General features: G+C 34.3%; 1 protein-coding gene across 3 annotated transcripts in view; it reads right to left on the bottom strand.

Annotated features, from left to right (window-relative positions):
- The window catches only part of LOC134538832 (protein scarlet), a 463,007-nt gene that overhangs the window by 174,000 nt on the left and 272,446 nt on the right, over positions 1-16,561 (bottom strand). For 2 of the 3 annotated variants that reach the window (XM_063380356.1, XM_063380355.1), the window contains exon 2: positions 11,695-11,751. In XM_063380356.1, the coding sequence (XP_063236426.1) occupies positions 11,695-11,751 (57 nt within the window). Of the gene's footprint in view, positions 1-3,754; positions 3,815-11,694; positions 11,752-16,561 lie in introns of all 3 variants that reach the window. The other variant, XM_063380354.1, reaches the window with a different exon arrangement.

The raw sequence follows: 16,561 nt of genomic DNA on the forward strand, positions 1-16,561 counted from the left end.
AAAAGGAGCTCGGACAAGTGGTACTTCGAACAAAAGGAGCTCGTAGAAATGGTCACTCGGACAAAAGGAGCTCGGACAAGTGGAACTTCAAACAAAAGGATCTCGGAGAAATGGTCACTCGGACAAAAGGAGCTCGGACAAGTGGTACTTCAAACAAAAGGAGCTCCGAGAAATGGTCACGCGGACAAAAGGAGCTCGGACAAATGGTACTTCAACCAAAAGGATCATGGAGAAATGGTCACGCGGACAAAAGGAGCTCGGACAAGTGGTACTTCAAACAAAAGGATGATGGAGAAATGGTCACGCGGACAAAAGGAGCTCGGACAAGTGGTACTTCAAGCAAAAGGATCTCGGAGAAATGGTCACTCGGACAAAAGGAGCTCGGAGAAGTGGTCACTCGGACAAGTGGTCATTCGGACAGATGGTAGGCCCCCTGACCCCCGGGGTCGCTGGGTCCAGAGCGCCCGCACCAGGGGGTCGACGGGGCTTCCGAGCGGGACGAGCCGAGTGACAAGCGAACACACATCCTCCGATCCTTCCAGCTAGCCGCAACACGCGCCATCTTTGTTGTCCCGCGTGCGATCATTAGGCGAGCACAGAATTCCGACTTCTTTTGACACTATAAACCACTCCATTATTAACATCAAGATTCACACCTGCCAAGTGTCCAACAATATTTTCTCAATGTTTGAGGAAGTCTACTACTGTGAGTCGACTTAGATTTACTGCCACTTTTTTTTTTCTCTGGAGATGCTACTTTCATTGTCTTCTGCCTTCATGAAATCATCACCAAACCTTTTACAAAAGTTTACCATTTTTATTCACAAATTCAACTTGAAGTCTTAAAAATAAAAAAAAGCTACGCAGGGAAAAAGCACGTAAATGTAAAAAAAAATTATGGTAGTCATTAGTACAGATTAATTGATAAAAACAGGACATCTAAAATTATTTTTATTTTAATAATTATTAATATAAAAAACCAGTTGGGCGAGTTGGAGGCGTGATGGTAGGTTGCGCGTGACAGGTTGGGGACATGCCTTCTGATTGGGCCGTTTGTTTTTGTTCGGTAGCTGTGGCAGCAGTGAGCTGTAGAGCCGTCATGTCCAATGAAAAAGGACCGCATGCGGCTCGCGACCCGCGGTTTGCCCACCCCTGACCTACACCAATCTGTGAAGCCTACGTGGGCAAAGGCGGTACTGTAGGGTTTGCCTTATACAACTGTATCTTGAGGGATCGGCACAATTTTACGAACACAACATAAAAATACGTGGAAAATGAAAATTTCATACCCTTGCATAAAACCGAATAATACATAAATCCTTACTGCATCTCGCCTCTGGAACAGTCGTGATGCTCGACACCAACAGTGTACTAAGATATTAAAAAAAAAAACTCTTATTAAAATTAATTGGCTATCTAAATTCACAGACACGAAACCAATACTGAATGAATATGAGTGTGAGTGGTTGAGAGATTTTAAAATATATCTTATTGGTTTTTTCTTTAAAAACAAATTAAAAATATTTTAGATTAGTATTGAAATTTATTTTTTATTGCGTAATATATATTTTTTAAATTATTTGTTAGGCTTGTATGTGATTATATTTTGATTTTATATTTCATTCATTATTCTATATGGTTTATGTAAGTGCTAAACTTTGTTGTTAAATTGGTAGATGATTCATCAGTAATTGCTGAAATTTGTAATTTGTACGTTTGTAATATTTTTTTTTAATTTCTAGCTATAACTTATTATACGTTGTTTATGTCTCATGGTTAGGTGTAAGATATGGCACACACGCCTTAACTGCACAAAACTAAAGTAGAAACAAATATGTAAAATAATTTTTTTTTTAATGATCAGCCTGGGAATTTGTACATAAATTCTAAATATTCTCATGACAATGGATTATTTTAGTTATAAACAGTTTTAGAAAGTTAAAAAAAAAATAAACCCACTTATGTATACAATTTCACTGAACTTACAAATACAATAGGTCCGTAAAAGAATGTCCCAATTATAAATTGTAATAGTATCAACTGTAAGCGATACAGATAGAGACCGGAAAAATTCGCGGGTTCAATGACCTCCAGGATGGACTCCAACATCCTCTACACACTCGGACAAATGCCAACTGTTAATTGGCTGCTGACTTGTGAGTCGTCTCGACTGGGTGGCCTGTGATTCATGAGTGAGGGTCTCTAATTGGCCCTTAGTCCTCCAGATTAACAGTGAACCAATGACAGAAGCAGCACTAAGGTATAATGTTTTTGAATTTTAGCATAGTACGAAATGAACCCGCGAATTTTTCAGGTCTTTACTTATAGAGTTTTAGTTCCAGTTCACAATTGAAAAGGAACTCAAAACAGTTTTAGATAATCGCATGCGCGAGTGTTGCTTTGTTGTTTTCTCGCTCGCAGCGCCACCTGCGCAAAATGCCGACTCCTGAGCGAAAAGCTTTTTGTGTTCTGCAATTTGCTGAGAGTGAAACTGTAATTTCAGCCCTTCGCGCGGGAATCTCTTTGCGCGAGAGTGGTTGAACGTCGAAGTCCCTGACCTTTGGATTGGTCGTAATGGTCGAGACGACAGAGCTCTTTTACGCTGGCCTCCACGTTCACCTGACATTACCCATTCGATTTTTTTTCTTCTGGTTTTGGCTTTATAAAAATCGTGTCTCTTTTCCGCCGCTACCTAATTATTTTCCAGAGTTGAGACACAGAATTGCAGAGGCTATTTATTGCTTCCATTACTCCGGACGTGTTAACCAAAGTGTGGGAAGAATCGAAATTATGGTATTTTTTTGTGCCGCTTAACTAAAGTTGCACAAATTGGTCATTTGTAAGATAAACGTGGTTAGTTTACCTTCAATATGATGTATGATCTACTGAAAATAGTCTACAATGAACTGTTATAATGTACCAGTGAAACTGGAACATTTTTTTTATGGACACCCAGTATTTACTTGTGTAGTTTTAAACCTAATTTCTTTAATAATGTTCTCAGGCTTTCACGGCCATTGTCTGAAGTAGCTTGGCTTCTGGGTTGTAGCCGTGTCATTGGGAAATAATTCTCCGACGTTTCGGTCGACATTGCAGTCGCCATCATCATGGAGCAGTTACCTACTGCAGCAGGTGACTGCTCCCTGATGATGGCGACTGCGATGTCGACCGAAACGTCGGAGAATTATTTCCCAAGGACACAGCTACAACCTAGAAGCCAAGCTACTAATTTATTTAAGTTTTCATAATATCGTTACATTTTTGACTTGATAAAGTCTTATAAATCGATGAACGCCGGCTGCACGCACGAAAAAATTGTTACGTTCCGCCTGAGCCGAGCTTGCAAAAACCGGCCAACCATCGTGCGAGAAAATATTATATAATTTCAAACAGTTTAAGGCGGGCTTTTTAACTAATTGTTCGTGATTATATTTAAACAAATTATTTAAATTAAATTTGCAAAAAACTGCAAATAATAATTGAAAATTAAAAAGTATGCAAATTTCATCAATGCTTTGTTATGACGTTATCACGTGAAATTATCGTCCGTAAACCGACTTTACAGACAACCCCCCCTTTTTTTTTTTAGCTTTTACTTTTGAGGAATATGGCCCAGGTGGTTGACCTTGTGTTGCGAGGCGCAGGTTAGTCTGAAAGGCATTGTTTTCTGCCTCCTCTTAACCAAAATTGAAATTGCTGAAAGTATTTTTTGTTGTTGTTGCTGGAGTTCCACTTGGAGCGAACAGCAACGCACCTGCTTGCTGCTCCAAAGATTGGGGTGTTCGATGCTAGGCGTCAGCGGAAACTGCCAGTCCTAGAGCAGAAATGCAACCAACCACTTCCGTTAATCAAACGATACACAAGCAAAACAATCGATTCGTTGCAGTGTTACAATTTTTTTTTGCGTACAGAATACTGCACATGTGAACATTTACCAAGGGTGTGTTTTATAAACTTTCCACACAGCACAAAATCATATATATGTATGTATATATATATGTATATATATGAGAAATTGGACAAAACAGTCATCAAAATGTAATTTGTTATCCCGATCATAATATCGACACTTCCCATTTAAAAAAAAAAAAAAAAAATATGTTTGCGGTTACTGTTTAAAATACCAACTACCAAGCGGGTTTTACGCAAATTACAATTGTCTCCAACAAATTACACATTTTCTTTTATATGACTGAAAATTTTACCTTCACTTACAGGGATTTGCTCTCCCCCCCCCCCCCCCTTGGGAGAATATCCTATAATAATAGTATTGAAAAAGAAAGAAAAATATTCAAAGACGTCTGAGGAGTCATGAGAGTGGTTTATGGTGCTCATGGCCAATGATTTTGAGCGCCAAACGTACAATATTACGTTTCAGCTTGCCAATACCTCACGCAAAACTTAATAGTTTTCTGTAAACTGAAAAATATTTTTCGTGGTGGCCATAGTCGTTTTTGAAGTAGTTTTGTTAAAAAAAAAATTTTGGGTTTTAAATTCTTGTAGTTATTCAGTAATTAATTAAATATCATGCGAAGTGTTAAGTGTTTTAGACATTAAAAATATAAATAACACAATTAAAAAAATTAATAGTTATTTTTAATTATGCGAAAGTATTTTCACCACCATTTACACGGTAGTCTAATTTTGTGTTAAAAACTCCACATTTTTCTAACTTGGTATGGGAATGCGTAACACACTTAAGGCCACTTGAAGAGTCAGGTAAGTATAATCTAAGCCAGTGGTTCCCAAAATTTTTCAGCTGGCGACCCACATTTCCTTATAGTTATAGGAATACCTCCACGGTCTATCGGTCCATGGTGGAGTAAAAAAAACCTTATTTACCATCAAATATTGCATATTAATATGCTTTTTTTAAAATACCGATTGATTATTGATAAGCATTTTGTGTTCTGATTTGAAAATGGTTGACAGAATATAAGGACTTTGTAGCAAAACATGTAATTTATTTAACAGTAGATATGTATTTGCACACAATTCGATTTGTTTTGATTTTTCTCATCTTTTCTTGTGGTATATTCGATGGTTTCTGATAGTTTCGGGATCGATTCGCGACCCACCTTCCGCGACCCACCGTTTGGGAACCGCTGATCTAAGCGAAAACATTGCAGGCTGATCAAATTGACAACTACGTTACTCTGTCTCAAATCACGACTGTGTAAGCCGGTCTTTAATTCCACGTGGGCGGCTCGGGTGTAGACGGATAGTATGCCACGTAACCAGCACTTCCTTGAGCAGGGCTCGATTACAAGGGAGAAAGCCGAGTAAACCCGCGCTTCAGTCGTCGACAGAATCCAGGGGTGAGTAAAATGGAGCTCTTCGCTCTAAGCTTATGCCCACCTGAACATATGGCACGTACAGATAGTTAGTTTGCACCAAGTAATCTTTAAAAAAAATATATGACTTCCATCAATTTTTATGATTGTGGAACATACATTTTGAAATGATCATTGATCATGATGGTTGTACATGGTAATAATTTCCCCCTGCAATTTTTAAAATAATGACTGGGCTTCATTTAATACAACAAAAAAATATCACACAGTTAAGATTCTGATACCTAACCAAGTTTACTTTGTATGTTCTGTGTCGAATCTCGTTTAAAAGTTCTTAACTCGCTACCCCAATAATCAAGGAATTATCTTAGCGACTGGAGTCTTAAAGTTTTGATGAATGTGTGTAGAGTTTGATTAAACGCCGAAGAGTTCGTATTGTAAACCAGTCAGTTTATAGTTTTTACAGTTGTCCAGTAACGACACACGACCAGACAAAGTGAAGGCAAATACTTAAAGTCGTAATGGCGTAGCGGAAACCACATTCGAAGGATTGAAATTACATGTTTGACAAGTAGCGGAAGGCATGCATTGGGCAGGAAAAGAAAACAAGCAGTGCTTATGGAAGAATTAAAAAAAAAATTGGTTGTCTGTAAAGTCGGTTTACGGACAATAGTTTAACGTGAAAACGTCATAAAAAAACATTGATGAAATGATTGCATACTTTTGTGAATAAAATTGCATCATTTTTATTGAATTATCACTATTTTGTATGGATACAAAGGAGGACTGAAATCTACAATTCAATTGATAAATTTACTTTTATTTGCACTCATTAATTCAAATATGTTTATTATTTTAACGAAGAGATTATTTTAACTATAACTTTTATACATGTTTGCTATTTAACTTCTTCCAATCTGTGTTATTATGTTAAGGATAGGACGATGATAGGAAAAGTAGGAAACGAATGGGAGTGTTTCAAGTTTAATGTGCCTCGAAAAAGTCAAATCGATGGTTGTTCCAATCGAATGGAAGAGAGATAGATGCGGCGCAAGCGTACAATAAGCGTAACGGGACAACGAGTCGTCCTTTTTCGTGCGTGCAGCTGGCGTTCATAGATTTATTAGACGTTGTCACGTCAAAAATCACGCGAGCGAGTATTCCAGAACTCTCCAGAGATGTGTAGTAACAAAACTCGGTAACGAGTAAATTATGTGATCTCATGTTGCAAATACACTTATAATACGAAACTTTGGACACGAAATTTAACGTAGAATTATTGAAAAAAAATGCTAAGCTTGATAAATTTATACTTGAATTGTGTTTTCTAGTACATTTCCTGACGGATTCACACGTAGTTTCTGTTCGCGACACTATAATTCGTTGCCGGAGTAGGTACGTTGACTATCGAATCATTATACTTACTTGCAAAGCGAAATTTAAAATTTCCTTAATAAATCCGATAAAAGCTGAAATGTCTTGAAAAAATACTAATCTCCGTTTTGGAACTGATTTTTTGACAAGGAATTTTATTAAAATACTGAACATTTCATGCAAATTCAATGAAAAGTCAATACTACAAAGTTTCCCTTTGGCTTTGTGAACTTTGGTTCGCACCATCCGCGATAAATCTCAGCACAGTTGTTACGAATTTCCGTCCCATTTCTGCTACAAAATGCTGTATACCGAGAGCTAAGATGCTCCACGTAATAAATATAACCTAGAATCGAACCCAGTCTAAATTAATGCATTATTAATAGAGACCTGAAAAATTCGCGGGTTCATTTCGTGTTATGCTAAAATTCAAATAATTATACCTTAGTGTTGCTTCTGTCATTGGTTCACTGTTAATCTGGAGGACTGAGGGCCAATTAGAGACCCTCACTCATAGAAGTGTCGAATCACAGGCCACCCAGTCGAGACGACTCACAAGTCAGCGGCCAATGAACAGTTGGAATTTGCCCGAGTGTGTAGAGGATATTGGAGTCTATCCTGGAAGTCATTGAACCAGCGAATTTTTCCGGTCTCTAATTATTAAGTATAAGAGTTAATTAAGGAATTTTCAAATAACAGTAATTTTCAATCAAACTAAATATTCTCGTAGTTCCAGATGACGGGTCTTACTTGAAACCACGCCAGACTCCGACCATCGAAGTATCAGTTCCCTGTAAACTGGCGCATGGGAATTTTTTTTGTCATCTTTATAATATATTTGTAATTTGGATATTATAAAGTGATGGTGTCAGTTGATGTGCAATACTATTGAAACTAGCACCTGTTCATTTACTGGCCTATCAAAATCAAGCTGATAACCTTCGATAGGCCAGTAAATTACGGTTATGAATCGAACAAACTAAATTTAAATAAAAATTAGAGTTTTTTGAGTTACACGCAATTTTTAAATTTTTTTTAACTTTCACCCTAACACCAAATGTTTGCCACACAATCATAAATAACCCTAATATTGATAATAAATACATAATAAAATCAAACATACTAAACTTTTAGGGGAAAAAGTTATTTGTGAGAATTTTGGGGCAACATTTTTGACTAGACATAATCCCAACAAATTACTTTGCCTGCTTAGCAAGTTATTTAAAAAGCTGGCTTATTAAAGCAAATAAATTTCTGAGTTAGAAAAATAATTGTTTATGGTGTGAATGCTGAAAGTTACCCGATTTATAACTGTTGCCACTTAAGTTGTGCAATGAATGTTTTTTTCCAATGTCTACCTAACAGATGATGAAAAATGTGATTTTTTTGTCCTTAACCACAGGTTCTGTTAAATCATATGGTTTAAGTTAACTCTAAATAAGTAGAGGAGGAGCAGAAACAGACATAAAAATCTGCAGCTTATCATGACAGATTTATTAGCAGGTTTGTAATTTACTTGTCTTCGTATTTTTTTTATGGATTCCTGAGGCAAAAATGCAAAGATTTATTCACAAGCTCATTTTCCTCATACAGATTGGATAGTATTAAACTTTTTTGCCAAACACACGTCTGATGCGGAATATGCTTTGATCCATGTAATTTTCTCATAAATTTAAAGAATTTTTTGTCTTCGCTTTACTGATATAACCCCAACATAAATTGATCTTTTAATACCTCTTCACCACGAACACATAACTTACGTTGGAGATAAACTAATTAGAAGTAAATGACATAAGTAGTATATAATAAACGGAGCTGGGACAGATAATCCATCTTGGACTGTGACGTCACGACAGCCATATTTCATGACCTTAACCTTCACCTTTGATCTTAACCTTCAAAATAACCCAAAATTTTCCCAATATCCAACAAGATACGCAAACATTGCTACTTTTTTGGAAAAACAATTCCGCAAAAAAAATCTCAAAAAATCTCAAAAATAAAAACTTTCCCTGTTTCGAGGTAAAAAAAATCCCGTTTTGAGGATAAAGTTATGTTTTATTCCTCAAAACTTAAAAAAAAAAAATTCTAAATTCCAAAGACTTTTGCCTAAGAAAGAGCCAAAATTCCTAAAAACGGCTTAAGAGTCATAAGAGCAAGCCACTCTAAGTCGCCGAGGTCAAGGCCTTGACCTTGACCGTAAACTTGAAAGTCTTTAATTTTATACCAAAAAATTCCGAAAAAATTCCATAAAAATTGAGAAGAAAAAATTGCTTATTCAAATGTTTAGTTACTTAATCGATTTAAGTCCTCGGTTCGATTCCCGACGAGAGTAAACACACAAATTATGTACAAAAAATTAAAAATTATTAATTACAATTGAAATAAAATTTTAATAAAAAAATTGCATAGGTCACACCCGCTATATTGAATATCAAAACCGTTGCAATCATCGATAGGTAGCCATATTGAAAACCTAAAATATTTAAGCTATAAATTCGGAAACAATTAAAAAACTTAAAAAAAAATAATTAATAGAATTTTAATAAAAATTTTCGCCTTCTTGAATTAAGATATCGCTGTTGCACATTTCGTCAGGTCAACATCCTTGATTAGAGAAACGTTGCAGGTTTCGTTACGTCCGCCATATTGGAAGTGTATGACATTATTGTTGCATGTTTAGTTACTGCCAACATCTTGTAAATTCTAAAAAGTTTCAATTGTTGTTTAGGACGCCAAAACGAAAATCCGTATTTTTTATACTAGAAAATTGGAAATAACTTTATTTATAAAAAATTAAGTAAAAAATTTCTAAATAAAAACATTTCGCCATTTTTAATAAGTCACGGCCCTCATATTCAAAATCCGTAATTATTATACAAAAACTTCGGAAAACAATTTAAAATTTTCAAAAATTTAAATAATAATATTTTAATACAATTTAAATTAAAAAGCACATACGTCATGCAGTCTTCAGTTCAAACCTGGTAACAACAAAATAAAAAAAAATGACGACTAATCTTTCCTCCACGGAATCCGTCGGCAGACTGACCTCCCACCACTAATGCCAAGGTACATATATCTCCAGCTAGTATGACATCAAGCCATCTTGTTTTCATCTGCTACAGTGCACTACCGCCATGATAGTTTCATTTTTACCTGGTAGAGTGCAATAATAATATATTATTACTGTGGCTACCGCCATTATGAAATTTGGTCCCCATGTTGGAAATTCGTAATATTTGAGCTACAAATTCCGGGAAAATTCCAAAATTCATTAAAAAAATTTGCAAATATTTAATTGAGTCGATCGATTTCTGTCTTTTTTGAATACTTGATCGATATCAAAATTATTAATTTTATGTAAAAAATATTAAATTCAATCAATATTGTAAAAAAGTCCTAAAAGAAGCTTAAATTATTTGACTATCAGCCTCTAGTTAGCCAATGATGATACATTGATCGCCATCTTGAAAATTCGTAATTATTTAGCTGGAAATTCGAGAAAAATTACAAAATTCTTAAAAAAAAAACTTATTAAAATAACTATTGTTTGATCGATATCTGTCCTCACTTCGATCCCTGGTTGATTCCAAAAAAAATATTTTTTTTTTGTAAAAACAAATTATTCAAGTTTACAGTCAAGGTAAAGGTCGTGACCTTGGCGACTTAGGGCGGCTTGCTCTTAGGACTCTTAAGCCGTTTAAAGGGATTTTGGTTTTTTTCTAAGACAAAAGTCTTTGGAATTTCGAATTTTTTAATTATTGAGGAATAAAACGGAAATTTTTTCTCAAAACGGGAATTTTTCCCTCGAAATAGGGAAAGTTTTTATTTTTAAAATATTTTTTTGAGAATTTTTGGGGGAATATGTTTTATCCATTAAAGTAGATATTTTGGTGGGTTTTGGCGGATATTGGGCAAATGTTGGCAATTTTTGGTGGTCAATGTCATCAAATATGACCGCCATGACGTCACAATCCAATATGGCGGACCGGTACTAGACAACACAGCCAGAAGCAAGTCTCAGTTCCCGCTATAATGTACTACTAAAATGTTAACCCCCCTTAAATTGCAACTCGATAAAGCTTGCAGATATTAAGTAATGTCTTTTTTTTGAAACCTACTAAGCTTACTGCTACGTGTATAGTTTTGAATAGAATTAACCAACTATTAGCGTAGAAGTACTGTTATTAATTTTATGTAATAAAAAGCTAAATGTAAAGTATTTAAAATTATTTAACTATATACTAGCAAATGTTCTTAATTTAGGAAATGATTTTTTTGGAAAAATTGTAATGTTATATTTTGTTGCAAATTTATAGCCACCTAAGAAAATAAATTGGCGGAAGGGGGGGGGGGGAAATGATAGTGTACCATGACCTATTTACTGCAATTTGCTTGAAGTGAATGACAAAATGTATTTTTATTCTACACTGTGATAGCAGTTATTAATTAACGAATTAATATAGAGCGATATAAAGAAACACATTTTTTCCCAGAAAATATTTCAACAATAATTTTTTTCCAACTCAGTTTGTGATTACTTAAGGAATAATATAATAATATGGACGAAATTCCCCACAATGTCTCTTTTATGTAATGAAATAATATACTTTTATTGAACAAGATAAACCTAAGTATCTGTTTTGAGAAAATTAATTATATTAATTTTTAGTATGTCATTTTCAAATAATAATTTTGAATGTATACTGCCGGTAATGATTTTTCTGTCATATTTATTCGTTAAATATATGCAATAATTTTTTTAAATTGGGGAAAAATTTGTTTTAATTATTTTTTAACTTTGGCAATAATAAAATTAATATTTTCATTTTATCATATTTTCTTACAAATTTTTTTTTATTTGAGGTAATAAAAATACTTACAATTCTGCAACTGGTTACCTGAGTTTTAAGTTCTCGAAAATATTTTACGTACACCATTATTATTATTTTTAAACCAATGGCATTATGCAACCACGTCAACTATATTAAAAAAAAACTTTATATTAGGAAAATAAACTCACGCTTAATACTGGAACCTGCATCTGGTTCTGGAGTCTATCAAACTTCAGTAGAGCCATCTGGAAAGAAAAGAGAAAACACACTAAATTATAAAAATGGTAAAATTTTTAAAAAAAATTAAACATTTAAATATTGTAATATAACATAGAATATTAGAAAAAAAGAGTACATAAAAATAGCTTCAATTACCATAGCACCTTAATTACATCAACGTGTTTTTTTTCAGATACCTTAAATTTTTATTACAAAAAACATTAAAAAAAACTTATTAATATATAGATATTTATTCAATCTAAACGCGTTCCCGGTTGCATCCTTTGTCGATGCAAAATTAAATATATTTTTGCTTAAAATTACTCATTTTATTAAATATTACAAAAACGTCTCCCAATCAGCTTAAATTCTCCATTAACCAGTCTCCGGAAAGCCACCGATGTCCTATTGTTAGGGACTGGAAAAATTCGCGGTTTCATTGACCTCTAGGATGGACTCCACAATCCCCTACATACTCGGGCCAATGCCACATGCTCATTGGCTACTGACTTGTGAAACCCGTCAACTGGGATTCTTCCAATTCGATACTTGTATGGTTGAAGGTTTTGCATTGGCTGTAAGTACTTCAGATAAACTGTGAGCCAATAACAGAAGTAATACGAAGGTACAGTTGTTTGGATTCTGGCAGAAGGCGAAATGAATCCGCGAATTTTTCCGGTCTCTACCTATTGTCCGCCGTATTGAACATCTGTAGTTTTTAAAATTGAAAGTCTAAAAAAAGTCTAAATATCATTAATAAATATTTTTATTAAATTAGTTGTTAGTTCGGTTGATTTCCGTTTTTGGTTTAGTTCTTTGTCAGTGCTAAAAGTAATTAAAGCTAAGAATCATTATTTAAATTCTTTTTTCTCATTAGCTTTTGACGAGTTTATTCATTTCTAACAATAAGGAATCTGAAGGAGCTAACAGCCTGACTGAATAAACGTGGCAATGAGAGGCCGTAGCTATACTCGACAGCTATTCGCCCCAGGCTGAGGTTTACAGTTGGGCTTTCGGCTGCTAATCGTTAGAGACCGGAAAAATTCGCGGATTCATTTTGCGATATGCTAAAATGTAAATAATTGTACCTTTGTGCAACTTCTGCTATTGGTTCACTGTTAACCTGGAGGACTGTGGGGTCAATAACAGACCCTCAGTCAAAGCAGTATCGAATCACGGGTCTCCCAATTGAGACTCCTCACAAGTCAGTAGCCAATGAACAGCTGACGTTTGCCCGAGTATGCACAGGATCGTGGAGTTTATGCTGGAGGTCATTGAATCCGCGAATGTTTCCAGTCCCTACTAATCGTTTGAATATATATGCAAGATAAGCTGCAAGAAATTTATGAAAACGTTTTAAAGGGAAATGTATAGTGACCGATGGACGCCATCTTGATATAAATAATTTTTTTGGGTATACAAATTTTGTAATATTTAACTATTCTCAAGTTTCCGATTCGTTTAAGCATAATATATACATAATTAAGTGGAATGCGTTAAGTTTTGATTCAGTCCCACGCGCTAAGTTGGTTATTAATTATTTGGGTCATTCCTATTAATAAAATGCTTATGATAAAGATTTCATAATAGTGCTTTCTCATTATTTGGGGCCACAAATTTTCTTACCAGATATTTACTAAACTTAGCTATATTTAAGCTTTTAATGAAATGCAAAGAATTTCTGTTATGAACAACTGTGTGACATTTTACTGTTGTAGGATAATGTTAAGAAAACATCTGTTAAGAAAATATGAGACAAGCATCAAAGGCAAGAGAGTGATCATGATAAACTTAAAGGAATAGCCCTGAAGTTATAGCACAGTAAAGACAAGAAAATATAGTACCTAACCTGGCGTGTAAGACTGATTATTGATAGGAATTGGCTGCTACAAATTGTTTTTTCGGCGAAAATAATGACATTTTATATTGAAACTACTTTCAAGAATTACTGCTACTTTAATGGTACAGTTAAACAAACTATGTTATGTTTTGGAAAATTTAATACTATATTATTTATGATAAATGATAACATGTTTTCTATATTAAAAGATCAAAAAGTTGTCATAGCATAACGAATGTTAAAACGATAATGGCATGCTTTGATTTATCCCACTTAACTCAGAAAATATTGATAGATAAAAATATTTACGATTTACCCATCTTTTGATATCGGGATGTAAGTTAAATACGCAGGTTATATATATATATATATATATATATATATATATATATATATATATATATATATATATATATATATATATCGGATTTTGGTATGTATGACGTGGATAATCTTCGACGCCGTTTGACGGATCACCATGGGATCACCATGAATGTTGGCACATCAGAGTATTCTTTCATGGAGAAGGTTTTCATGCTATCCATTTTTTGTAACTCGCTGCTAGATGGCGCTGCAGCGCATCAACTTTTAAACTTTTCAACAGATCGCCATGGGTAAACAGAAAATCATAGGTCAAAGACATACATACTTATATTGTGTGTAATTTATCTATGTTCACCACACTGTCATATAGCGCTATCCGTTTTGCTTTAACTCGCAGACAATTTATCACCCTGTGTTCAGCCCGGGCAACGCCGGGTACCTACTGCAGCCAGTGAAATATATTTGTTTAGTTAACTTATACATGTACAGGTAAATATACTCTGTTCCACGTTTTGTAACATTGCCATTTATTTATATTCTATGTAGTTACTAGGTTTTCAATAGTTTAAATCTGTGTAGCTATAGACGGACTTACACGAAACTGGAAAAGATGTAAAGTTTTGGCTTTTAATTTCACATTATTTTTTTGCAGTAATTAAGATTAAATATTTTATTTTATTTTATTGGTCATGATATACTGTAGGATACCATCAAGTAATTTATTATCTTGGAATGATTTCGGGAAAATATGAGAAACCATAAAGAAGATGACTGGACCAGAATACCACTCACTCAGTAGTTTTATCAGAATATATTTGTGGAAATGCTCCAGCATGGAAATTTAAAGTAAAGTTCACGTCACTTATTTTGCCACTATCGTGTTCATTAGTCTAAGAACCGGTTCACTAACCACTTAAAATAAGAGTTGCTGATAACCATCAGCGTAGGCGGGGTTCGTCGTAAATAAAAACCTATTGATGCGAAACGCAGGATCTCAGCAAGTTATCAGGTGCACCCTGAAGGAAAAAAAAGGTGTAATTTCTTACGCTTGTTATAAAACCTTTTTTGATTTGAATTAATTTCTAAAAATAACCAGAGTAACGGTTAAGACTCTCCGATTACTTCTTGGATCCTAGGTAGGGTACACGTCAATTTAAATTATGGCGTAATGAATGTTTCGGCATGCCTTGGTGCAGCCATCTGCAAATAAGATTAACAGTCTAAGGCCTAGTGTAATTGCACAGGGCCATATATAGCCGAGCAACGACTTGTCCGTGTTGGAGGTCATGATTGCCGGAGGATATGGCCAATCATGATGGGTCTGATATTAAGGCGCAGCAGTCCTGCCTGTGGCTAACTCTTGGATAATGACAGTCTATGATTAAGGAGAAAAAAATTCTTCCAGATATTACTCACCTTTCTTGTTAATATAGTTGGAGTTTTTTTATTAGACATATTCTATGACCAACCAGTGACTGAGGTTCGACCTACTTGCAGTGTGATAGGCTTAGTCAAAGTGGATTGCATGTGCTGTTTCATTCTAATGCTGTGCTATGGCTGGGAGATTTTTGATGTATTTGACATCTGCTTGATTTTCTTTGCTAAAAGTATAAAATGATAATAATAAGAATTCTTCGATGCACTTGCTCCAATTAAATACTAGTTTTGAGCTAATTGAAGTATTAAATACACACAGGAATCTGAAATTATGCAACTATTATACCGCGAAGCGCATGTACAGTTTTTGTTTTCTTCTTAAATACCAAGTGGTTGCACTAAGCGGTTAAACTACTATGCTTTACCGAGTTCTGACATCATAAAGAATTTGTTATTTTAAAACAGCTCTCTGTGTTTTGTCTCAATTTAATCTGGTATTTATCATTGTGCTTTTTTACCTATAATGAGTAACCTTACTCAATATCAAGCAGAAAAGAGTCTTTCTAGATAAGAAACTAAAATTAATTCACTTTTAATATCTCATTACTAGAGATCTGTAAAGTTCAGATTGTATTCTGGTAATAGGCTGAAATCCACAAAAGTGTGTACAATCGTGTCAATAACAGTTGTTTATTAGACTGCTACCACATTTCACTTTCTCTTCTGGACGCACATGGTTCGATCTTATGATTTTATTAGGTGTTTTATGATCAGCTTCTTTTCCTTTAAGGCGGGAAGAATAAACAGGTTCCCTAAGATAAGGGTCAATCAGCGAAGAAAAATTTGCACTTAGACTGAATCCCAATTATTTACATGAATTCGTTCAGTATCAAGTCATTATATACCCTTCAGGACTACAAAAATAATATGTGTTTTTTTTTATTTTAATTTTAGGAGTGTTGGAAAGGTTACCTTCAATGCAAACTTTTGTAGATTTTACTGTGTTTACTTAAAATAACATTTTTTTAAATTTATCACTATAATTAACTTAACCATTTGAAATTATTGCATATTGTATAAATATATCCATTAAAACACCTTTCTGTAAAAGTTTTAGTACCTCATAAAATTATTTAAAATTTTTTTCCAAACTTAATGTAAATGCATGTACAACTAATACCTACAACCACCCACTCGCTTTCCATGTGAAGCGAAATTTTTGTTACTCAGCTATTTTGCCTTGCGAATATCGGTTTCGGACTTTAAAGAGATATAATTAAACCAGTAGTATGTGA

The sequence above is a fragment of the Bacillus rossius genome, chromosome 14, assembly GCF_032445375.1.
Source record: "Bacillus rossius redtenbacheri isolate Brsri chromosome 14, Brsri_v3, whole genome shotgun sequence".
Lineage (NCBI taxonomy): Eukaryota > Metazoa > Arthropoda > Insecta > Phasmatodea > Bacillidae > Bacillus > Bacillus rossius.